Source organism: Heloderma suspectum, chromosome 2 (assembly GCF_057233095.1).
Source record: "Heloderma suspectum isolate Gila_16-S chromosome 2, 16-S_ref, whole genome shotgun sequence".
Classification (NCBI taxonomy): Eukaryota; Metazoa; Chordata; class Lepidosauria; order Squamata; family Helodermatidae; genus Heloderma; species Heloderma suspectum.
In genome coordinates, this window is record NC_139459.1 from 360,696,307 (window position 1) to 360,722,580 (window position 26,274).

The window sequence follows — 26,274 nt, forward strand, 5'->3', positions numbered from 1 at the left end:
GAGAACAGGGGCTTTGGGCTTCACCTCGGAGCATACCATCATGACTTTACAATATTGAACTTTATATTCAACCTTTTCTCGCCTTCAGTGGATTTTGGTTGGCACTCATCCAAATGCTGATAACCTCACTTTCCCTGAGGCAAATTTATTTCTTACTACTTGATTCAGACACTACCTGGGGTCTCTTGCCCCTGTGGTCCTTTGCCAGTAACACATTTACACATTTACACTTCTGTAACTAAGGGAGATTCTTTCCGCACCAATTTAACTAACCATCAATATAGGCGAATTGATCCCATTGCCCATTATTCATCACATTTTTATATACAGCATTTACAAGATTTACACCAAAGGATCCTATGTCTGGCCAACTAATTCCAAATGCTGGCCATTCCAATTGACAGAGTGTAACCAGCTTGCCTTTCGACATCTTAGTACACGGAGTCTGACAAATCTCAGACGCTTGACTTTGCTAAAGTTCTTTAGCGTGCATCCCGAGGGAGTGGCAGAGCTTTTTAAACGGGAGCTACCCGCCCCCATTGTGCCTACCTCTATTTGAAACCATACACGGAGCCTGACAAACCTCCGACACTTACACGGAGTCTTACACAGAGTCTGACAAACCTCAGACGCTCTGAAGGCAACTCAAACAGAAAGACAGAAGGGAAATCAAGTACTTACTCTGCCCAACACCCTAGTGCCGTCTCTTCAGACCCATTCAGCCTGGTTGACTCAATCAATGGAGTCCACGCCTTTAACCTCCTGGGTGTCCCGACCCCCGTTCTCTGGTGCCGTGGCAGACCTCAAAGGCGGTCCGGCGCGCCCCACAGGCACCTTTGCCGGTTCTGTCGTTTGACCCCAGGGTGGTCCAAGGGACTCCTGGCTGCTCGTCAGTTTGTTGCACAAAATGCTAGTTTCGCCCCCTGGAGGCTAGTCCAATTTGCCCCAAAGAGGAGAGTCAACTTCAGGCTGGGTCTAGCTCGATTTTATTGTTTGCAAACAGTTCAACAAAGGAGCTCACGCTCAAAGCAGAGTCGACCCTGGGCAACCCCTGCGTTACAGTTTTATCACCTCAGCTTGCATTCCTCAGCCAGCGTGTCACTTTGATTGGTTGCTAGCAGTTTGCTTGGCAACCTTAACTTAGGGTTACTGTCTGCTCATTCCAGGCATGCGCAGCTCTTACAATACTACGTGCTGCTTAAGACACATACAATGGCTTTTAGGTTACATTTTTACTACACAAGAGTGGGTGTGCTGAAGAAAGAACAGTTGTGTTTGAGGCCTGGTGATTCTTGCAGTCATTGCTACTACCTATGCAACACTTTTTGCAACAAGGATGGGATCTGAGAGCTATATGGGCAGCATGGACTGTGAATCCAATGAATGCAGCTAACTGGTAAGCAGTCAGCTAGGCCCACTCCTGTGGGAAAACAATCAAAATCAAAATGGCTGCCTTTGGACATACTGAAGAGTTTGATGTGAGTCAACTTCTTCCTGGGATTCTTATGCAGAGCGGCTTTCATTCGATCTGGAGGCAAATAAGATAGCTAATGCTGAACAAAAGCAAGCTGTGCTCTTAACTGTTTGTGGGCCACAGACATTGGCCATAATAGATTATTGGCCATAATCAGTAGTATATGCCCTGGTCTCCTCTCGTTTAGACTACTGTAATGCGCTCTACATGGGGTTAACCTTGAAGACGGTTTGGAAACTGCAGCTGGTACAGAACGTTAATCGTTACGTAGCCTATCATGGGGTTTTGTCGATCACGGGGGTCCCACTTTGCAAGCTTCATAATTCAGCTTTGTATTACATGCGAAGGTGCTATCTCATTATAACACCATTGCACAGATCTTCCATCAGTACGCATACCCTCTAAGTCAGTATCTCGCTATCACTCTATCACAAAATAACACTAACATACATTTGCACTATCGCGTGATAGCACATTAATTCAGGGTTGCCTGCTGACTCCTGTTGTAGTCGATGAGTCTTGTTCCTGAAAATGCACTATCACAAACTTGTGCTATTGTGCGATAGCACATTTATTCAGATGTGCTTGCAAAGGTGGTAGCCTGGTATTTAGAGGGAAATCAGGGAGGGGGGAAATGGGCAGAACATTAGTCTGGGAAGTCTACTCAGAAGTAACTCCCGTTGTGGTCAATAACGCTTGTTCCCTAGATTGCCATTAAGGGAACTAGATCCTGGAGGGGAGAGCCTCTCTTATTAGTTGAGCAGCCCCTGCCAGTCTGATGACGTTCACTTCCAGTCTCTCCACCTCACCCGGAAGTATGTTTCTGTCAGCGACTTATAATGGTGCGGTGCAGTCCTTTGTGGAGCCCTGCACGGAGCCCTGCCGATTCCAGGAAAACTCCGGTATTTTTTCATTTGCTTCACCCTTCCATTGTCGTGGAAACATGGCCCATGTGGGGATTACAAGGGCACTGTGAATAAGCACTTAAGCAGCATCCATATCCTGTGCCTGCTTTCTATCAACTCCTCGCTCTTCTTGGTGCAGGGAAGGTCTTTGCAAAACTTGATCTGGCCTACGTATCAGTAGTTGATGATTGATGAAGCTACAGAAGGTGCCCAAACAATGATCACTCATCGAGAGGCATTCCGACTAAAGCATCTGCAATTTGGAATTTCTGTGGCCTCTGGACTGTTCCAACAATACATGGAAATCCTACTTTCTGGAATTCCAGGTGTTCTATTATATTTTGCTGATGTCCTGATCATGGGATCAACAGAGGAAGAACTTGCTGAATGACTTCAAGAAGTCCTACATTGTTCTGACACATCCAGCATTCATGTAAAGAAGGAGAAATGTGAAACTGAAGCTCCAGCATAACATTTTTGGGCCACTGTATCGATGCTTCTGGCATTCGCCCCACTGAAGACAAAATACGTGCAATTCACGATGCCCCTGCTCTAAAAACAAAGCAGGAACTTCAAGCCTTTGGGGAACTTCCCAATTTCTACCATAAAAGGCCACCATTGCTGAGCCATTGCAAGGCTTGCTGGGAAAAAGAACTCCATGGAAATGGACCAGCCAGCATGAGAATGCTTTCCAGAATGTCAAACACTTGTTGAGTTCAAATTCTGTGCTTGTACATTATGATGAAAAGAAGCCACTAATCCTTTCTACCGATGGGTCTTATGATGGGCTTGGTGCTGGGCTAAGCCACACATTTCCAGATGCTACAGAGGCACCAACTGCTTATTATTCAAGGCCTATGTCATCCACTGAAAGAAACTGAAAGCAAATGAGCAGAGAAGCCCTGGCTGTTAATTGCAGGAGTCAAAAAGTTCCACAACTATCTCTATGGCCATGCTTTTGAAATATGCATAGACCACAAGCCTCTTTTAGGAATCATCTCTCCTGGTAGGCCTACTCCCTTCATACTATAACCTCACATGCAGCACTGGAGCATTCTGCTCCATGCTTATGACTATACACTTGCCTACAAACCAGGAAAGGCAAGAGCTAGGGATGGCAGAGAATTCCACCACGGATCTCGGTGAGGCCGAATGCCAGTGCATTCGGCCCCCCGAACTCCGTGGCGGAATGGCCTGCCATCCTCGCGCCCCCCCCGCGGATCCCCCCCAGGACGAGACTTACCTGGGGCGGATCTTCCGCGCGGTGGCAGCGGCGGCGGCTGCGGCGGCTGCCGCCTCCGCCATTTCCAGTCTTGTAAAAAAAACAAAAACAAAAACGTGATAGGCTACGTAAAGATTTACGTAGCCTATCATGGTTAGGTTTAAAAAAAAAAACACACGACGTGATAGGCTATGTAAATCTTTACGTAGCCTATCATGGCTGGGTGGGTTAAAAAAAAAAACTGCGTACAAAAAACGCTATTTGCGTTGCCCTTATTTTTGCCGTAGTCTACGTAAATCTTTACGTAGACTACAGGGACCAAATAAGGAACGCGAATGGCGGCTCCCTATGGGGGCCGCCATTAGCGTACACACTTTTTTTTTTAAAAGTCACCCGTGATAGGCTACGTGACGATTAACGTAGCCTATCACGGGTGACTTTGCAGATCTAGCCATGATAGGCTACGTAAATCGTTACGTAGCCTATCACAGGGGCTTTTTTTTTTTAACTTGTAATGGCGGTGGCGGCAGCCGGTCGAAAGACCGGCTGCCGCCCCCGCCCCTGACGAAGACCTGCCGAACCACCGCCGGGACCCGCCGCCGGGAGCGACATTCGTGAAAGGTAAGTCCCATCCCGGGGGGGGGGCGGGGGGGTGGAGAATTTCTCCCCGAACAACCTTCAGAGGACCGAATGCATTGGCACTCGGCCCCCCGAAGTTTCGGGGAGAAATTCTCCCCCATCCCTAGGCTGCAGATGGCTCTGGGCTGGGCTGGGCCTGGCCGGCTGCTCCACGGAGCTGCTGCGGAGCACAGCCGGCCATCAAGGATTTCGGGGGGGAGGAACGGATCACCTCCCCCCCACCATCAACATAATCCATGAAAGGTATGTCACTTTCGTACATCCCTAGCAAGAGCTAATGCTGATGGACTGAGTCGGGTCCCACTTCAGATTCCAGATTTTGTTGTACCTCCTCCATTGGACGTCCTTATGCTAGAAGCCCTTCCTGACTCACCTCTTCAGGCAGATCAAATTGCTAGGCCGACTGCTCAAGATCTGGGTGACCGTCTCCACCCAGATTTAGCTGGAGACTTACAAAGCAAAGGGGAGCAAGCTCTGCATGCTGCCTTCTCAGCTCTTACCCTCTGTTCATTTGCCCCACAAGATCAGGTGTTTGCTAGGAACTATGGTACTGGACTGAGATGGCTTCCTTCCTCTATCACTGAGGTCACTGGACCTGTGTCATGCAAGGTGCAGTGTGCAGGTGGGTCAGTGTGGCATTGCTATGTTGAACAGCTGAGAAGGCGTTCTCGCCGGAGTGGGTTTTCGTCAGCAGAGGTAGCTCACCGCCGGTTGAAGTGCCAGAACCACTAAGTGGTGGGAGGAATACTCCTTCCTTACCCACGGCAGTTACTGAAAGAAAGTCATCTGAGCAATCTACACCTACTAGTCAAGTGCAGAGACCATGCCGGGAAAGCGCACCTCCTCGCTGGTTAATAGACAGACTATGATAGCGAAGGGAGGAGGAACGTTATGTATCGGGGGGTGGGGTACTGTGGGTTAGTTATGGTTTTTGAACCTTGGCGGCTCCTGTAGAGCTGGGAGTAGCACCAGTGGGTGGAGAGTCTGCGAAGTTCTGACTTCTGTGTGTGCTGAATAAAGAACGGTTGTGTCTGAGGCCTGCTGATCCTTGCAGTCATTCCTACCACCTGTACAGCATTAAGCTTGTACACAGAACTTACATACGGTGGAACTCCAACTATCACTGAACTCTGCCACATCCAGCTCCTCCTCCCTCTCCCCAGCCATCCATCTGGGTGAAAACAAAACTTTGGAAAAAGCCCAGACTCCATCTTGGTGCTCAGCCTCAAATGGGAGCAAGGCCAAAACATGACAACTCAACTGGATACTGCCTCTGTACACTAGTTGCTGGGGAACATGGGTGGGAGGGTGCTGTCCAGCTGGTGGGTTTCCCGTGGACAGCAGGTTGGCCACTGTGTGAACAGAAGGCTGGACTAGATGGACCCTTGGCCTGACCCAGCATGGCTCTTCTTACGTTCTTAAATCTCTGCGCCCTTCTGCCTCACAGGGAAGCCAAGAGTGGCACAAACTTTCCCCTCCTCCCTCTGCTGTGCAAAGAGAGCTCAGCGTTCTGGGGCTGTGTGTATTTCCCTACCCTGGAATTGTGAAAATGACAGTAATTCTTGAGGAATCCCCCATGGATTTCCATCCAGCAAGTCAGTAACCAAGACATCCTGGAGAAAATGTGCTTAATATAAAGACACTCTGAGCCCTTCCATGTGAGGCTGGGGTAATGTCTGCTCACTTGGGGGCCGATCATTTCTTGCTAAGGTTTAATTCCACTGCTGGGGACTGTAAACTCTGCTGTTTTGCAGGTTGTCTTTGTCACTGACCGAGGAGGGAAGTTCTCTCTGTGCTACTGATGACTTGGCTGCTAGAGGTGCTGCTCTTTTGGCTCCTGCCTCAGGCCACCCAGAGGATGCTGGGCACCACCTGCCTCTTGACCAGGCCGAAGGAACTGCAAGACTATCACAGCCCGGGAGACCTCCTTGTCAGTGGGAATTTACCTCTTGGCTGTTATTCTTATTTGAGGATACCAGACTTCCGTAGGTTAGCCCCACCAAACTTCCTCCCTCCTACTTTGTAAGTTTCCACAAAAGACGGATAGAGGTTTGCCTACTTTGCTTTCAGATTAGTGGGCTCCTTCTAGGGATGGGGGAGAATTCTGCCACAGACCCCAATGAGTCCGGATTCCAAGAATCCAGCCTGTGGCGGAACGGAGCACTTACCTCCGCCTCCCTCCGGAATCCATCTGGGTCGGATCTGTCCCTGCCTCGATCCTGCGGAGCTGGCCACCTCCTCTGCATCCCTGGTGAGTGTCGATACAGCCAGCAGCAAATGCCGTGCCGTAACACTGTAAGTAAGTCTCTGGATGGAAATGGCATAGTGGGCGCCCCTTGCATCTGGAAAGGTGGTTGTTGTTGTTCAGACGTTCAGTCGTGTCCGACTCTTCGTGACCCCATGGACCATAGCACACCACGCCTTCCTGTCCTCCGCTCTCTCCCGGAGCATGCTCAAGTCCATATTAATTGCATCGGTGATGCTATCTAGCCATCTCATCCCCTGCTGTCCCCTTCTCCTTTTGCCTTCAGTCTTTCCCAGCATCAGGGTCTTTTCCAGAGAGTTTTCTCTTCGCATTAGGTGGCCAAAATATTTGAGCTTCAGTTTCAATATCGGTCCTTCCAATGAGCAGTCAGGGTTGATTTCCTTTAGGATTGACTGATTTGACCTCCTTGCAGTCCAGGGGACTCGTAAGAGTCTTCTCCAGCACCAAAGTTCGAAAGCATCGATTCTTCAGCGCTCAGCCTTCCTTATAGTCCAGCTCTTACAGCCATACATTACTACTGGGAAAACCATAGCTTTGATTAGATAGCCCTTTGTCGGCAAGGTGATGTCTCTGCTTCTTACTATGCTGTCTAGGTTTGCCATAGCTTTCCTCCCAAGGAGCAAGCGTCTTTTAATTTCATGGCTACAGTCACCATCTGCGGTGATCTTGGAGCCCAAGAAAAAGAAATCTGTCACTGCTTCCATTTCTTCCCCTTCTATATGCCAGGAAGTGATGGGGCCAGATGCCATGATCTTCGTTTTTTTAATGTTGAGTTTCAAACCAGCTTTTGCACTCTACTCTTTCATCCTCAACAAGAGGCTCTTGAGATCCTCTTCACTTTCTGCCATTAGGGTGGTATCGTCTGCATATCTGAGGCTGTTGATAATTCTCCCGGCAATCTTAATTCCGACCTGTGATTCATCCAACCCGGCGTTTCTCATGATGTACTCTGCATATAAGTTAAATAAGCAGGGTGACAATATGCAGCCTTGTCATACTCCTTTCCCAATTTGGAACCAATCGGTTGTTCCATGTCTGGTTCTTACTGTTGCTTCTTGACCATTACAGGTTTCTCAGGAGACAGGTAAGATGGTCTGGTACTCCCATCTCTTTAAGAATTTGCCACAGTTTGTTGTGATCCACAGAATCAAAGGCTTTAGTGTAGTCAATGAAGCAGAAAGAGACGTTTTTCTGGAATTCTCTTGCTTCCTCCATGATCCAGCGAATGTTGGCGATTTGATCTCTAGTTCCTCTGCCTCTTCGAACCCAGCTTATACTTCCGGTAGTTCTTGGTTCGCATACTGCTGAAGCCTAGCTTGTAGTATTTTGAGCATAATCTTGCTGGCATGTGAAGTGAGCGCAATTGTATGGTAGTTTGAACACTCTTTGGCGTTGCCCTTCTTTGCAATTGGAATGTAAACCTACCTTTTCCAGTCTTTTGGCCACTGTTGAGTGTTCCAGATTTGTTGGCATATTGAATGCAGCACTTTAACAGCATCATCTTTTAGGATTTTAAATAGCTCAGCTGGAATACTGTCATCTCTGCTAGCTTTGTTGTTAGTAATGCTTCCTAAGGCCCACTTGACTTCACTCTCTAGGATGTCTGGCTCAAGTTCAGTGAGCGCACTATCATGGCTATCAGGGACATTAAGATCTTTCTTGTATAGTTCTTCTGTGTATTCTTTCCACCTCTTCTGAATCTGAATTCTGAATCTGTTTCTGAATCTGAAACAGAAACAGAATACTTCTGTTAGGTCCCTGCCTTCTTTGTCCTTTATCATGCCCATCTTTGCACAAAACGTTCCCTTGATATCTCCGATTTTCTTGAAGAGATCTCTAGTCTTTCCCATTCTGTTGTTTTCCTCGTTTTCTTTGCATTGTTCATTTAAGAAGGCCTTCTTTTCTCTCCTTGTTATTCTCTGGAACTCTGCATTCAGTTGGCTATATCTTCCCCTTTCTCCCTTGCTTTTCGCTTCCCTTCTTTCCTCAGCTACTTGTAAATAGGGATGTTGGAGAATTTCTCCACGAATCTCCGGGAGGCTGAATGCCAACGCATTCTGCCCCCCGAAATTGGTGGAGAAACGGTCCGCCCGCCTGGGATGGGACTTACCTTGTGCGAATGGCCCTCGCAGTGGCGGGTCCTGGCGGCGGTGTGGTGGCGGTGCGGCGATGGCCGGGCTTTCAACCGGCTGCCGCCGCCGCCATTTCCCAGTAAAAAAAAAAAAAGTGATAGGCTACATAAAGATTTATGTAGCCTATCACGGCTAGATTTTCAAAAAACACCATGATAGGCTACGTAAATGTTTACGTAGCCTATCACGGCTGACTTTGAAAAAAAAAAAAAGCGCGTGCACAAATGGCGGCGCCCATGGGTGCCGCCATTTGCTTACGCGCTTTTCCCCCCCCCCAAAGTCAGCCGTGATAGGCTACGTAAAGATTTACGTAGCCTATCACGGTGTTTTTTGAAAATCTAGCCGTGATAGGCTACTTAAATCGTTACGTAGCCTATCACTTTTTTTTTTTTTTACTTCTTCCTGGCAGAAGAACTTTCACGGCCGGAGAGGCGGGGCGCTCCCCCCGGCCAGAATTTCGGTGGGGAGCGATGGGGCGCCTCCCCCCCCGGCCAGAATTTCGGGGGGGAAAATGGAGCGCCTCCCCCCCACCGCAAAGCAAGCTGCAGGACCAGGAAGGGACTTTCGTCCATCCCTACTTGTAAAGCCTCATCAGACAGCCACTTTGCTTTCTTGCATTTCTTTTTCTTTGGGATGGATTTAGTTGCTGCCTCCTGAACAATGTTACAGATAGGGATGTCAGAGAATTCCGTGACGGATCTCGGTGAGGCCGAATGCCAGTGCATTCGGCCCCTCGAAATCTGTTGCGGAATGAAGCCCCCGCCCCCCCAACCCACAATAGGCGTGCAAAACAGAGCACTTACCTGCTCCCGTCCATGTTGCTTTGCGAATGGCGACCGTCCTGCAGCCGTCATTTGCTTCCTCCTCTTCATAGCCATGATAGGCTACGTAAATACTTACGTAGCCTATCATGGCTCAATACAGGAATGCAAATGGCAGCGGCTACGACAGGAATCTCCTACTGGGACATTCCAGGGACTAAAGCTGCCTTGACCACTGAGCTATGGTCCTTCTCCACAGTAGTTCTGAACCACATGTGTAAAATCTTGCTTCACTAGAAAGAGTTACTGGAGATGTAGTGATGAATCCTGGGTTAACTTTGCTTGTAAAAGAATCGGCCAAGTTCCTGGAGGACAGGCCTATTGGAAGCTCAGAAATAGAGATTCCACTGTTGGTGGCAGTCTACCGCTGATCATTCAGGAGCTGCTGAGAGGAGGGAGAAGAAGAAATTATGGCTGCTATGTTCATATCTATCTTGTGGGGCACCCAGGAAGCATCTAAGTTGACCACAGTTGGAAAACGTATGATGAATTAGAGGGAGCCACCTTGGTCTGATACAACAGAGCTCATCTGATGTTCTTCTAACTATGTCCTTCAACCAATTCATGGAGAAGGCTGGTTGAACTGAGAACACTTTGCTATTGTTAATCCTGATAGAGCTGCACAGTGGGAAGGACCCTGTCAAACTGTTTATATATATTGTTTTTGCGCTTTGGTTTTATGTGGAAGCCACCTTGGAAACATCTGTATCCTGGAAGGTGGAACATCAATAATGAAAATATATAGTAAAAAAATAAATTATAAATGAGCTGAATTAGATCTCTGATCCAGCAGGGCTTTTCAGGTGTTCCTATGAAATTATTGCATCCAGCAATATTGCATCCAGCAATAATTGGTGTCTCTCTGAGTCAAAAGAACAACTTGAATTTGTCTGTGAATCCTTCATGTCGACGTCTGTGGTCTAGAAGTTTTGTGTCTGTAGAAAAGGGTTCAACCAGATGGACGTTTTAACCCTCCGCTTCTCGGCAGTTCTGTTGGGATCCTCACCCACCTCCTAATGCCACTCTCATCACTGCAGGATGATAAAAAAGTACTACCAGGAACTCCTGGCCTTGGCGTTCACCATCAAGGAGCTCAACAAGGATCCTGTTCTCTTACCCAACTGTACTCTTGGCTTCCGCATCTGTGACCACAGCAACATTGCAAGATGGATCTACTTGAACAGTCTGTCTCTCCTCTCCACACGAGGCCAAATGTTTCCGAATTATAGATGTCACAAGCATGATCAACTGCTGTCTGTTATTTGGGGTCTGGACTCCAAATCCTCAAGGGAGATTGCGTCCTTCATGGGAATCTTCAAGTTCCCACAGGTGAGGGGATTCACTTGGGGATAGATGTGGGGGCCTGCAGAGCTCAGGAACACCGAGGTGGAAAGGCAAATATCTGAAAACAGATCTGCCTGTGCAGTGTGTGGGTTGCTTTGATTCTGGGTGGCAGGACTGGGGGGCCTTCTGGCTTTGCCTAACCTGCCATGCAATAGCTTTGGTGGTGGCTAGGAATCTCAAGTGGCTACTGCGTGTCTAATCCCAGCCAGCAATCAGTCTGTTCAAAAGGTTTTGTATTGGGAGACATAACAAGGAGTTTTGCGACCCCTTAAGGAATAAAAAATGTAGAAGGTGCCAAAAGGCTCCTTGTTGTTCTTGCTGCAATTGACTAACGCGGCTATTGCGTTGCCCTTATTTTCGCCGTAGTCTACGTAAATCTTTACGTAGACTACAGGGACCAAATAAGGAACGCAAATGGCAGCTCCCTATGGGGGCCGCCATTTGTGTACGCGCTTTTTTTTTCCCCCAAAGTCACCCGTCATAGGCTACGTGATGATTTACGTAGTCTTTCACAGCTGACTTTGGAAATCCAGCCGTGATAGGCTACGTAAATCGTTACGTAGCCTATCACGGGGGTGGTTTTTTTTTTTTTTCTCCCGCGGCTGGGTAGACGGGGCGTTTCTACCCGGCCTGAATTTCACCGGCGATCGATGGGGTGCCTCCCGCCCGGCCTGAATTTCGGCCGGGCAAGGCGGAGCGCCTCCCCCCCCTCACATGAACTTCGGGGGGAGAAGCGAACCGCCTCCCCCCCACCGCGAAGCAAGCTTCGAGAACAGGTAAGGGACTTTCGTCCATCCCTAATTAAAAATTGTGTCAGTCTTTACAGTGCCACAAAATTCTGACTGAACAGACTAACAGCAAATTCCTTCCTTCAGCTCGGATATGGCTTGTTCGAGACAACGGAATATCTTTCCTTCTACCAGATTGATCCCAGTGAAACCTCCCAGTATGTGGGCTTAGTCCAGCTGCTCCTGCATTTCTACTGGAACTGGATTGGGCTGGTTGCCTTAACTGATGACGCTGGTGAACATTTCATCCAGTTGCTGACACCAATGCTCAAGCAGAATGACATCTGCGTGGCCCTCACTGACATGTTCAATCCAGGAAACGACCTCCTTCTACAACAAGCACTATCTGGCTCTATTCCTCATTCTTGGTTTGACCCTCAAGTGATGATTGTCTTTGGGGACCCCAGTGTTATACAGATATTAACAGTGTTCTTGGTTATTCATGAACGAAAGACCAAGATCTCATTTAGGAAGGTTTGGATCCTGACATCCCACTGGGAAAGTTCTTCGACAGACCTGGCCAACCTCTTCCAGGGTGCTTTTCACTTCAGAGTGCACAGGAGAGATGTGCCAGGATTCAAGCATTTTCTCTGGGCTTTAGATCCAAACCAACCACAAGGAGATGTCTTTCTCCGTCAATGGTGGGAAGAGGTATTTGAATGTCAGTTTCTGAAATCAGACCAAACTTCTCCAAAGGCAGAGAGAAGATGTACCGGGGAGGAGAAGGTACAGGACCTGGAGGTCCACAAGTTGGAAATGACCATGTCTAGTCACAGCTACAGCATTTTCAATGCTGTCTATTCCGTGGCACATGCGCTACATTCCGTGTCCTCATCTGGATCCAAACGTGGACTGAAGGGGGAAGGCAAGTGGCTTCCAAATATCCAGCCGTGGCAGGTAATGTCCTCCTTCAAATTTAGCAATTTTTTAGAAGGTGCCTTGGTGGTTTCTCAGTGGTCTGAGCCTGGAAGCAAAGGCTCAGCCTGGGAAAAAGGCTATTAGTCCACTCTAAGGCTCCAAAGAAAGACATTTCCCACGGATATTCTTTCATGGCTGTCATTTCCCCTGAAGAGCCTTAAAAAGGGAGTGAAGAGCAGCAGAGACTCACACTGTTTCTGTAACATTTATGTATTCACTAATGTGGCTTTGAGGAGCAAGAAATCAGGCAAGTCCTCACCCCAAAGCCATAGTGCTAATCTAGCAAGCATTGCTGGTCCCCCCACCTCAATCTGCAGAAGCGACAGCAGGCAACCGCCACCCCCCCCCCCGCCAGGCAGCTGCAGAACCCCAGGAGTTGCTTGCTTTGAGGGTTCGAGCCTAATGCTTCTGCCACCCATTCAAAGGCATGAGGGCGGCTTGAAGCAAGCAGACGCCAAAGGAAAAAGCCCAACCACTGCGCAAGCAGTTAGTGCCCAATGAACATGTCTTGATGCATCTTAAGTGCACACTAAACAATGGAGTACAGAAAAAAAGTCTCATAACATGATGGCAGTCACAGTATTGTCAGGTTTCAAGCCCTTCCGACCTGTGCGTAGTCAGACAAAGAAGTCAGTCTCCAAGTACACAGGTTTTGCTGAGCAAAGCTATCATTCTCTCAGCTAGTCGGGTGACAGACCTGGTCATCTTCTGACAAACCAGTGCTAATGTCCCTGATCAAGCTGACGCAACCCTAAACAGCTTATCTGAAGTTCACTCTGAAAGATGCACACCAGCAGAGGAGAAAGCTGTTGCACTTCTGACTCTGCTCTACAGCACGAATCCTGAAGGGCTGTCTCAGTCCCGCCCTCAGGGAGGATCCTGCCCTAGAGACCTCCCGTGATGGGCCAGCTTGGTGGAATGCCTGACCTCCTTGTGCTGCTCCTCCCTCTTGACTGTGGGCTTGATCCATGTATCTGTCACACTCACCTCCTCCCCCTCTGTGAATTGCTGGGATCTCACAGAAGGAAAAGTTATGGTGGGCTTCGATCCCACTGATTAGCCTGCCCTTGGGAAGGTCCTTCCCTGTCTCTGTAAGCTCCCTGAGGCTTGGGTTCCTCTTCCATGGTCTCTGCAGGGAGACTGGGCCCAATCCTGACAGGTATGTTGGAAGATACCAGAACTCACTCACAATGACCCTGATTTCTAATTCTCTCTTCCATTTCAGATTCTTGCCTCTTTGAGGAAAGTCTGGTTTAACAACAGCATTGGAGAGCAAGTCTCTTTTTATAAAAACAGAGAGAGATACGATATTGAGAACTGGATTTTCTTCCCAAATACATCCTTTGCTCCCAGGAAAGTTGGACAGGTGGATCCAGAAGCTCCCCCCGGCCAAGATTTCACCATTCATTCTGATGAGATTGTGTGGGCTACAGAGGTGAGTTTGTGGTGAATATCAAGGGAGAAGGAAAGAATATCGTAGTTCTGTCACTTGAGAAGAGAAGTCTCCTTTCTAGATGAGACCAAAGGCCTATTGAGTCCAGTGATAAAGAACAATCTTTGCATGCAAAACCCCCAGGTTCAGCCCAGGGCATCTCCAGGCAAGAGTGGAAAAAAGCCTCTCCTTCCATGCCCAGAGAGCCGCGGCCAGTAAGGGCTGACTATATGGGGTTAGTTGGATCAAAGGGAGAAGGGAGAGGTAGAAGGGAGAAGGGAGAAGATCTACTCGGTAGAAGGGAGCTTCCAATCATTCTGATTCTGTCTTAGAATATTTTTTATATCATCTTCTATTATGATGGTTCTAAAGAACCTGCAGGTAGGGGTGGATGGACCCATCTCCATCCAGCGCGCAAGGGAGCTTGACGAGCTTCCCCCTCCACTCGCGCAGCCCGGATCCACTTGTTGAGCCTCCCTGTTTCCCCAATGAGCTGCATGACCCATGCCTCCTTTCCACACCAAGTACTCTGGCAATCAAGTCTTTGTGCTTTATGCACACAAAGGCGGAGTCCTTGACTGCTGGAGTTCTCAGCGCGGCGCATCCCCGCCCCCCCGCCGCCGCCAAGCACTCTAGCCCTGCCCTCCTCTCGAGGAGGGCAGGGCTAGAGCACTGGAGTGCTGCAGTGGCCCTTCCTGCCATGCCGGTTGTCAAGAACTTCCTTGACAGATGGTGAGGGCAGGACAGGTCCCGGCTCCGCCACCCCTCAGCACGATTGCCCTGTCCTCTTCAAGAGGAGGACAGGACGAGAGCATTGGGGTGGCACTGAGGCCCCTCCTGCCCACGCTGGTTGTCAAGAGCTTCCTTGACAGCCAGCTGAGGAGGGACGGGTCCTTAGCGGAGCTCCCAGCCACTCGCTGAGCTCTGGGGTGCTCGGTGGCCAGGTCCAGAAAAGATTCACCCTTCCTAAATGTGGTCCTATCCATCATGTGATGGGAAACCTGGCTGAGTAACTCCAAGTGCTTTTTAGTGTGATGCCTATCACATGTAAAACCTCAAATATTTCTCTCTTCCCTTTAAGAAGACACCCCTTGCCAGGTGTGTAGAGCAGTGCTCTCCAGGGCACCAGAGAAGAGTTCCAGAGGGGAAGCCCGTTTGCTGCTATAGATGCGATCATTGTCCGGAAGGGACAATTTCTAACTTGACAGGTACCACAAACTTTGTAAGAGCTATGTAAAAGTGCAGAACATACATGGACAAGAGTCGAGTGAGGACATAGGAAAACCAGAGACAAGAAAAAGAGTGAGCCATTTCCCTAGGAATATTTTCTCAATAAATCCTATTGTGATTGCCTAACTCGGTGGTTTAGTGGTTTGCAAAGTCTTCACAATTTCTTGAAGAAACCTTCTATTTAAATAATAAAACAATGACTCTCATTACATTATTAAGACTCACAAGTACAGAATCTGTTGGGGTTTCTTAGCTACTCACATTGGCCAATCTCTCCATACTGTATTTTTTTAACACTGTACCTCCATTTTCAAATGTTTTGGCATCAGAGCTGAAGCTGTTTGGGCAGAACATTGAAATCAGGGCAGGTGGTTGGTCATCTTTGGAACACCTATAGGTATGTACGAAACTACTTACCTGTTTCGTTTCGTGACATCCGTGGGGGGAGGAAGGTGCTCTGTCCCTCCCCCCAAAATCATCACTGGCCAGCTGTGCTCCGCAGTGACTCTGCGGAGCTGCCTGCCGGGGCCGCCTGCAGCAACATCCGGCCACTCCTGGGCTGCACGGGGATGCAAATGGCGGCTGCCATAGCCGCCGCCATTTAATTTCCCTTTTTTTCCCCCGTGATAGGCTACGTAAATATTTACATAGCCTATCACGGCCTCCGCAGGGACGCAAAGGGCGTATGTACATAGTATTTACATAGCAAATGGCGCATTTACAAGTATTTGCATAGCCTATCACAGCAAAAAATCATGAAGCGAATGATGGCCACAGACGCGGCCACCATTCGCAAAGCAGCGCGAACGGCACCAGGTAGGTGCTCCGTTTCGCGCGCCTTCTGTGGGGGGGGGCCTTCGTTTTGCCACGGATTTCAGGGGGCCGAATGCACTGGCATTCAGCCTCACTGAGATCCGTGGCGGAATTCTCCGCCATCCCTACTGGAGCATGTTATCCCAATCTCAAACACGTTGCCCTTTCTACCGATAGCGATCACTTCAAAGTGTTTGCCAGCCTTTGCACCAACAGATCCCCTGAGAGGACAGTCCATCAGCTGAAGAAAATTATAGATCATTATTTCTTTATTTCTTTACCATTCAGGAGGAACTGCAGGTGTGCAATGGTGGTTCACTTCATACAGTTCCCAGATTTTCACTTCTGCTTACAGCTTTGGGAGGTTTCTTCCTTGCAGAATATTGAACATGAGTCTAGTACATGAGGCCATGATATAGAGGAGAAAAAAAGCCATTTCGTACTTTTTCTGACTCTTGTCATATGAAATATGATGCTGATGTTTAAATATAAAATAATGAAAGGGAAGCTGTACCTTAGGTGTAAAGAAAGCTATGGAATTGATATTTCCATCTCCTTCTTTGTGGGCTGAACTGCCCCATATAAAGAACATGTATGTCATTTTTGAGATGCTTCCATTCCTTTTGCTCATTCCAGATGCAGATCGCTGTACCCCATGCCCAGAAGATCAACACCCGAACAGGAAGCAAGACCAGTGCATCTCCAAGAAGATCCATTTCCTTTCCTATCAAGAGACACTGGGGTTGGTTTTAACTTCTCTAGCCGTTGCCCTGTCTCTGTTCACAACTGTAGTGCTGGCAATCTTCATTAAATCCCGTGACACACCAATAGTCAAAGCCAACAACCGAAACCTCACCTATATACTCCTCATCGCCCTCCTGTTCTGCTTCTTCTGCTCTTTCCTGTTCATTGGCCGACAAACAACGGTCACCTGTCTTCTCCGACAAACTGCTTTCAGCCTCACCTTCTCTGTAGCTGTTTCTTCCGTGTTGGCAAAAACGGTGACGGTGGTTCTGGCCTTCATGGCTACCAAGCCAGGAAACATGGCAAGAAAACTCTTGGGGAGACAACTGACAAACTCCATTGTCCTGGCCTGTCCCCTCATCCAGGCTGTGATCTGTGCTGTCTGGCTGGTGACCTCTCCGCCATTCCCAAACTTGGACTTCCATGCCTTGGCTGGAGAGGTCATAGTGGAATGTCATGAAGGCTCAGTCACCATGTTTTACGCTGTCCTGGCTTACATGGGCTTCCTGGCTCTCATCAGCTTCACAGTGGCTTTCCTTGCCAGGAAATTGCCTGACAGCTTTAACGAAGCCAAGTTTATCACCTTCAGCATGCTGGTGTTTTGCAGTGTGTGGATCTCCTTTGTTCCAACCTACCTGAGCACCAAGGGGAAGACCATGGTGGCTGTGGAGGTCTTCTCCATCCTGGCCTCTGGGGCCGGTCTCCTGGGTTGCATCTTTCTCCCCAAATGCTACGTTATTGTGCTGAGGCCCCATCTCAACACCAGGGATCATCTTATACGGAAAAATAATTAAAGAAACTATCACTTTCGGAACATGCCCTGCTAATCTAGTTCCTTGTCAATTATATCTACAGTGGCGAGAAAACGTTTGTAAACCTTAACAATAATTATGGAAATCCCATAGTTTTACAACAATAGCCTTCATCAATCAAAGCCAGTCCTTTTCTAAATATCCAATAGAGTTTATATTTCCCACTTGCATGTCTTGTGAAATAAAACAATGTATAAATAAGACATATAATGAGTACTTAAGAATCAGGAGATGTGCAAAAGTAATTGAACCCCTGGTTGCATCAGCACAATTAAAGGGATTAATTAGAATCAGATGTTTAAGTAATTAGGCAGACCTTCAGGGGTGGGTTTGGGAGGCCATACCCTAGATGAGGATCAGAAACTTTGGAAGTTTGGTACTGACCATACGCTTGTGTGTAAACATGTCATGCCATGATCAAAAGGCATCTCTGAGGACCTCAGAAAAGCAGTTAGCGCTGCTCACAGCATTGCAAAACCATTTCTAAGGATTTGGGGCTCCACCAATCCACAGTCAGATTGATCGACCAGAAATGGAGAAGGTTCAAGGCCACAGTCACTCTACCCAGGAGCATTTGGGTCCCAGGATCTGCAGGCCACTCTCGCCTTGGCTAATGTTCACACCTCAATGATCAGAAAAAGACTGAACAACAATAGTGTTCTTGGGAGGATAGCCAGGAGAAAACCACTGCTCTCTAAAAAGAACATTGCTGCCCATCTGAAGTTCACTAAAGATCACATAGATGATCCCCAAGACTTCTGGAACAATGTTCTCTGAACAGATGCATCTACCACAAAGGTAGAACTTATTGGCCTCAGTGAGAAACTTTATGTCTGGCAAAAAACAAACCCTGAATTCAAACAGAAGAGCCTCACCCCAACTGTCAAGCAAGGAGGTGGGAATGGTTTGGGCCTGCTTTCCTAACTCAGGACCTGGACAGCTTGCCATCACTGACACAAGCATGAAGTCTGCAGTGTTTCAGAAGGTTGCAGAGGAGAATGTGAGGCCATCCGTCCATGAGCTGAAGCGGAATCAAAAGTGGCTCATGCAACAAGGCGATGATTGTAAAATACAAGCCGATCTACTAAAGAATGGCTGCGGAAGAAATTCCGTGTTTTAGAATGGCCTAGTCAAACTCCGGACCAAAACACCATCAAAATGTTGTCGCAGCAGGACCTAAGGTGAGCTGTTCATGCAAGGAAGGCCTCAAATGTCACTGAGCTGAAGCACTTCTGTGAGGAGGAATGGGCCAGAATTCCTCACGATGTGAGAGCCTGACCAACAGTTACAGGAAGCAGTTACTTGAAGTAGGGATGTACGAAATACTTACCTCCAGGTCCGGGGGAGGGTTTGCAGCAGGGGAGGCGATCCGTCCCTCCCCCTGGAATCGTACCCAGCTGGCTCCACTCCACGGCAAATCCGTGGAGCCACTGGCCCGCTCCGCAGAGCCAGCGATATAGCCGCCATTGCCGTATTTCTGGCTGAGAGGGACTGTCTCCGGATGCAAATGGCTTTACGGATGCATTTAGCTTAACATAAGACCTTTACGGCCGGAAATGGCGTCATGGATGCCATTTGCATCCGCAGTCAAGCCGCTCAGCCAGCAATATGGCAATGGCAGCCTTATCGCTGGTGCTCCGGAGCTGGCTGGCGGCAGGATCCAGCTGGTGAGGATTCCTCCAGGAGGCGGAGGTAAGTCTTCCGAACCTCCATGGACTCCGGGGTCCATGGGGGATTTCACCCCCATCCTTAACTTGAAGTCATTGCTGCTCAAGGGGTGCCACTAGGTATTGAATCTAAAGGTTCACATTCTTTTCCCACATAGATATTGACTGTTGAAGCAGTTTTGGATCAGCATCATGTTAGTGTGTCATTTGTTTGATCAGGTTGTCTGTTGTTCTTTATCTAGGACTATGGGGTTAGATTAAGGTGTAATCACATTTTAGGTTGGAAATATGTGACAATCCTAAAGGGGTCACAAACGTTTTCTCACCACTGTATTTGGGGAGCCTAATAAAATCACTCAAAAATTAATGCTCTGAGTGTTTTGTTAAACAACGGGGTGCTTTAGACAATGCGGTCCTTGTCCACTTCTGAGGCATTTGTTCTTTCTCAGTCAACTTGAAGTGGACTTAAAACGGTTTTGTGTATGGCAGTATGTTCCTTATAAACAGCCTTCAATTGTAGAATCATTTCATAATCATGTGAATGCACTGTCAGGAATTGGTGTGATATCTATAACCTGTGGCACCTGCAATGGAGTATTGCAGTATATCCTCTGCCCCAAGGGTTAGGGACCCCTGCCAGCCTCTCATGCTCTCTTCTGGGATATCATAGTTTATACGGAGTTCAATTCTACTGCAAGGAGAGCATTCCACCTTCCTCATGACACCATCGTTTCCTCTTCTTCTCTTCCAACTGGCATAATATAGGGTGGCTATTGAACGTTCTCCCTGGGTTGTTTTGGGGGGGCTAGGTTTCCTTTGCGGGGTGGGTGTTCTTCAGCAAATGTTCCCCAGAGCATGCTGATACCTCACTTGTGTTTCTTAGTAGCTCCGTTTTGGCTCAATTTCTATCAGCACTCACCACCTGTTATTAAAGGGAATATTATGCTGAATTATGGAAAATGCTGGTTATCCCCGTATGGCAATGTGAAATATGTCAATATTCTGTCCTGACAAAACTGGAAAATTAGGTCTTGCTGTGGCACCTAGGCCTCTGATTGGTTATCCTGTTCCATCATATACTCATGGCCTCTTTCCTCTCCTTCTACATTTGGGCAATGGAAAATATTTTTTTTTATTTCCATCCCCTAGGGATGATCCAGAACAAGATGCTTCCCAGCTCCTATTGGCTTCCCCAGAGTTTAGTTTAAAAGCTGCTCTGCCTGCCACATTTTTTATGTTTAGTGCTAGAATTTTCATAATCATAGCTCCCTAGTCCATGCCCCAATCCTTCCGATATGTGGCAGGTTTGTTCCCCAGAAACAGCTCCATGAAGTGTATCTTTTTCATAGGACTTTTGCCCAAAATCAAGGGAGGGAAGGGGAAGCCCATCTCATATCATCCACCCCAAATGAGGACTCCCCTTCCACATGAAGCCCCTCTCTTTCTGAAACGTTGCAACTTTCTTGTGCAGTGACACCTCTATGCTGCCTGCCATTTTCAGAAGAATGGTCCACAAGTTACTGAGGGATACACGTGTCCTATACTCGGGTGTGCTCAACATGTAATGTCTGCTCTTGCCCCAAATAACTCGTCACCTCTTTATTTGTAACTTAGCTGCAGAAGGGAAAGCTATCCCTGCACATTTCATCCCATTCTGCCAAGAAGTAAAAATGTTATTGGTAATTTCTTTAACTATCCCCCCCCCCCCATGCAATGGGATGTAACACAAACAGTTTTTTGAAAACGTTTCTGAAATCTGGCATGCAGACTGCTCTCCTAAGGCCCTACTAAGCCTGCACATTTCATCCATAGCTCAGAAATGGTGCAAGGGGGGGGGGGAGTTGTAGCCATTGTTTTATTGCCCAGGCTAGTTTATCGAGGCACGAAGACCCAGGTTTCCAAATCTCAGTTTGGGTTGGTACCCAAGCCGAAGCAGATATCCTCTGAATCGGGCCGAGCAGAATCAACCCATTTTCTGAAGTGCTACATCAGGATCCAGGTGAAACCTTGCGGTCAGTGCAGACCTTTAATAGAAGCAGTCGCTGAACACGAAGAACATCAGAGATCAGATACAGTTATGGGAAGACTAAGGGCGTCTCTACATTAAGGAAAACCCGCAGTCCTACCGTTGTGGAGCCTTTCTGCATTTACCTCGGTCTCCCAGACGATGACCACGTGATTGCTGAGTGGGGACGTTTTTTAATGTTCAGTGTTCCATAGACCTCCGTGAAACAGTGCCTCCTAGTGGCTATTTTAATAGTGCAACAACAAAAGTACACAGTAAGGAAAATCCAGGATATTTAAATATTTGAATAGCTCATTATCTCTGGATCTTTTTAAGATGGAAAAACCAGGAAATACCACTGGATGTGCCCTGGAGGGTGCCAGCGTCATGAAAACGACACGCATACCCACCACAAGTGCATGATAAAAGCCTCGTGCGATGGTGCCCTAAGAAGTTGCTGTTTAGGGGAAGTTACAACGAGATTCCGGAAGAATAGAAGAGTTCCTTTTGCTGACATTTGCAGACTGTTTTTAGGTTGTGTTGTTTCAAGCTGTGTTGTTTTATGGTTGGATTTTTATTTTATTTTATTTTTGGTAAATTGTTTTTAGTTCAAAGTTATTTTAGTTATATGTTGTTTATATGTATTGTCTATAGGTTTTTATGTAAATAGCTTTCAAACGTCGTATATTTTATTTTAATGTTTAAACTAGGGATGTCAGAGAATTTTGCCACAAATCTCAGGGAGGCCGAATGCCAGCGCATTCGGCCCCCCGAAATCGGTGGCGAAACGGTCTGCCCCCCGCCCCCCCGGAACGGGACTTACCTTTGGCGAATCTCCCTGGCGGTGGCGGCTCCGGCGGTGGCTCCAGCAGCTATTTGCGTTGTCCTTATATTCGCTGTAGTCTACGTAAAGATTTACGTAGACTACAGGGACCAAATAAGGAACGCAAATGGCGGCTCCCTATGGGGGCCGCCATTTGCATACGTGCTTTTTTTTTTCCCCAAAGTCACCCGTGATAGGCTACGTCTACGATTTACATAGCCTGTCACAGCCACGGGGTCTTTTTTTTTCCCCCAAAGTCACCTGTGATAGGCTACGTAACGATTTACGTAGCCTATCACGGCCACGTGGTCTTTTTTTTTCTTTTTTCTTTTTTTCATAGTTCGCAGCAGGGGAGACGGGGCACTTCTCCCCGGCCTGAATTTCGGCCGGACGAGGCAGGAAGCCTCCCCCCGGCCTGAATTTCGGCCGGGCGAGGTGGGAAGCCTCCCCCCCATCGCCTGAACTTCGGGGGGAAAAGCAAAGCGCCTCCCCCCCACCGCGAAAAAAGTTGCGAGACCAGGTAAGTGACTTTTGTACATCCCTAGCTAATGGCTGGGGGGAATGCGCTCCGTTCCTCCCCCCCGGAATCCTGGCCGGCCGGCTCCGCTGCGCAGGGATTCTGCGGAGCTGCTGGCCGGCTCCGCCAGCGGCCGGACATCCGGCCGCTGGCTAGCAGGGACGCAAATGGCGGCGGCCGTAGCCGCCGCCGTTTGCGTCCCTGCAGTCAGCCATGATAGGCTACATAAATGTTTACGTAGCCTATCACGGCTGATTTAAAAGAAATAAAAAAAAGCGCGTACGCAAATGGCGGCGCCCATGGGTGCCGCCATTTGCTTACATGCGTTTTTGTTTTTTCTTTTAAATCAGCTGTGATAGGCTACGTAAACATTTACGCAGCCTACCACGGTGTTTTTTAAAAATCTAGCCATCATAGGCTACGTAAATCTTTTCATAGCCTATCACTTTTTGTGTGTTTTTTTTTTTAACTGGAAATGGCGGCGGTGGCAGTTGGTCGGAAGACCGGCTGCCGCAGCCGCCACCACCGCCAGGAAAATCTGCCCAAGGTAAGTCCCGTCCCGGGGGGGTGGGGGGAGGGCTGTTTTGCCACCGATTTCGGGGGGGCTGAATGGGCTGGCATTCATACATCCCTAGTAGTAACAACAACAACAACAATTTCTCATGGTAATTTTAACACAACCCTGTAAAGTCAGCATTATTATCGCCCACATTGCTGATGAGGGGACTGAGGCTGAGGGGTGGGGATAGGGGGACTTGCCTAAGGCCACCAAGTGAGTTCATGGCAGTGGTGAGACTTGAACCAGGGACTTCCTGATTTGTAGCTACACGTGCCTTTGATTTGATAGGATGCTTTCCTCTCTGGGATATGAATGGAGTTATCTGATTCTGCTGGGATTTGTGCACATTACAGATATGGCCTGTAATCACCTTTCAGTTCGTCATTCTTGATCAAGCGGTGCTTGGTCCTCAGCATCCCCTGAGTGGCCTCGGGCAGGGGCCAGAACAGCACCGCCTGCCAAATCAGAGGCACAGAGAGAATTTCCCTCCTACCTCAGAGACAAGCGGAAGCTAAAAAGACCCGACTGCACAGGCCCAGCAGGGGAATTAGATCTTAGCCAGAAAGGACCAGACACCGAGTGACCAGACACAACCCGGGCCGACACGGAAGTGCTTAGAGCGTACTTAGATTAAGCACGTTTTGTCTGGGATTTCCTTGTTATTGGTTTGCTAGGTGGAAATCCATAGGGGACTCCTCCAGAACTACTGTCATTTTGATAATTCCAGGGTAGTGCAACAATCAGCCCCAGAACACTATTTAAAATAACTTACGCATTTATTATCGGAATATACTACACTGCGTTTTTATTTACGAAAATTCCACGACTCTTTGTGGACGACGGAAGAAAAAGCCACATGACTGCTGGCTCTGCAGGAGCTCGTGATGCCATTCTACAGAGGATTCCATCGCACAGACTGAAGGGAATTCGATCCCATTTCAGTCCATGGCGGAATTCTCTGACATCCCTTCTTATTGGTTGAGCAGCCCCTGCCAGTCTGATGACGTTCACTTCCAGTCCCCCCACCCCACCCCACCCGGAAATATGTTTCTGTCAGAGACTTATAATGGTGCGGTGCAGTCCTTTGTGGAGCCCTGCATGGAGCCCTGCCGATTCCATGAAAACTCCGGTATTTCTTCATTTGCTTCACCCTTCCATTTTCGTGGAAACATGGCCCATGTGGGGATTACAAGTGCACTGTGAATAAGCACTTAAGCAGCATCCATATCCAGTGCCTGTTTTCTATCAACTTCTCACACTTCTTGGTAGGGATGGCAGAGAATTCCGCCACAGATCTCAGGGAGGCCGAATGCCAGCTCCGGTGGCGGCTCCGACAGCGGTTCGGCATCATCGTCATCGGCAGCCGGTCTTCCTACTGGCTGCCGCCGCCACCATTTCCCATGTAAAAAAAAAAAAAAGACATGATAGGCTACGTAAAGATTTACGTAGCCTATCATGGCTAGGTTAAAACAAAAAAAAATGTGATAGGATACATAAATCTTTATGTAGCCTATCACGTCTGACTTTAAAAAACAACAACACGCATGTACGCAAATGGCGGCGGCTATGGCCGCCGCCATTTGCATTCTTTATTTTGCATTCTTTATTTTGCATTCTTTATTTTGCCCCATCTTAGTCTACGTAAATTTACGTACGTGCGTTTGTTTGTTTTTTTAAAGTCAGATGTGATAGGCTATGTAAAGATTTACGTAGCCTATCACGGCTGAATACAGGGACACAAACGGCGGCGGCTATGGCCGCCGCCATTTTCATCCCTGCTAGCCAGCAGCCAGATGTCCGGCTGCTGATGGAGCCGGCCGGCAGCTCCGCAGAATCCCTGTGGAGTACAGCTGGCCAGCTGGGATTCCGGGGGGGAGGCGTGGAGTGCCTCCCCCCCGGCAAGGATTCTGGGGGGAGGGACGGCATGCCTCCCCCCCAGCGGAACCCAGCAGAGCCAGGTAAGGCTAATTTCATACATCCCTGCTTCTTGGTGCAGGGAAGGTCTCTGCAAAACTTGATCTGGCCCAAGCATATCAATAGTTGATCATTGATGATGCAACAGCAGATGCCCAAACAATAATCACTCATCGAGAGGCATTCTGACGAAAGCGTCTGCAATTTGGAATTTCTGTGGCCTCTGGACTGTTCCATCAATTCATGGACATCCTACTTTCTGGAATTCCAGGTGTTGTACTATATTTTGTTGATGTCCTGATCATGGGATCAACAGAGGAAGAACTTGCTGAATGACTTCAAGAAGTCCTACATTGTTCTGACACATCCTGCATTCATGTAAAGAAGGAGAAATGTGAAATTAAAGCTCCAGCATAACATTTTTGGACCACTGTATTGATGCGTCTGGCATTCGCCCCACTGAAGACAAAATACGTGCAATTTACAATGCCCCTGCTCTAAAAACAAAGCAGGAACTTCAAGCCTTCGGGGGACTTCCCAATTTCTACCATGTGTCTCTTCCACAAAAGGCCACCATTGCTGAGGCATTACAAGGCTTGCTGAGAAAAAGAACTCCATGGAAATGGACCAGCCAGCATGAGAATGCTTTCCAGAATGTCAAACACTTGCTGAATTCAAATTCTGTGCGTGTACATTATGATGAAAAGAAGCCACTAATCCTTACTACCGATGGGTCTTATGATGGGCTTGGTGCTGGGCTAAGCCACACATTTCCAGATGCTACAGAGGCACCAATTGCTTATTATTCAAGGGCCATGTCATCCACTGAAAGAAACTTTGTAAAAAAAAATTGACAGAGAAGCCCTAGCTGTTATTGCAGGAGTCAAAATGTCCCACAACTGTCTCTATGGCCGTGCTTTTGAAATACGCACGGACCACAAGCCTCTTTAGGAATCTTCTCTCCTGGTAGGCCTACTCCCTTCATACTATCACCTCGCTTGCAGCACTGGACCATTCTGCTCCATGCTTGTGGCTATACCCTTGCCTACAATCCAGGAACGGCAATAGCTAATGCCAATGGATTGAGTCGGGTACCACTTCGAATTCCAGATTTTGTAGTACCTCCTCCACTGGAGGTCTCTATGCTAGAGGCCCTTACTGACTCACCTCTTTAGGCGGAGATTGTTTTGTTAGGCTGACTGCTCGAGATCTGGGTGACCGTCTCCACCCAGATTTAGCTGAAGACTTG

General features: G+C 48.1%; 1 protein-coding gene across 1 annotated transcript; it reads left to right on the forward strand.

Moving 5' to 3' along the window:
- Window positions 1–10,497: 10,497 nt before the first annotated feature.
- Window positions 10,498–19,565, forward strand: LOC146355640 (vomeronasal type-2 receptor 26-like). Its single transcript, XM_084829949.1, has 5 exons — window positions 10,498–10,788; window positions 11,868–12,488; window positions 13,735–13,944; window positions 15,023–15,149; window positions 16,621–19,565. The coding sequence occupies exons 1-5, from the start codon at window positions 10,498–10,500 to the stop codon at window positions 17,520–17,522; spliced, it is 2,151 nt and encodes a 716-aa protein (XP_084686075.1). The 3' UTR covers window positions 17,523–19,565.
- The last annotated feature ends 6,709 nt before the right edge of the window (window positions 19,566–26,274 follow it).

Excerpts from the sequence above, each read along its gene's own strand:
- LOC146355640 (XM_084829949.1), top strand. The coding sequence starts at position 10,498 with ATGATAAAAAAGTACTACCAGGAACTCCTGGCCTTGGCGTTCACCATC. Across the intron at positions 12,489-13,734 it reads CAAATATCCAGCCGTGGCAG|ATTCTTGCCTCTTTGAGGAA; the intron begins GTAATGTCCTCC and ends CTTCCATTTCAG. Across the intron at positions 15,150-16,620 it reads GACAATTTCTAACTTGACAG|ATGCAGATCGCTGTACCCCA; the intron begins GTACCACAAACT and ends TGCTCATTCCAG.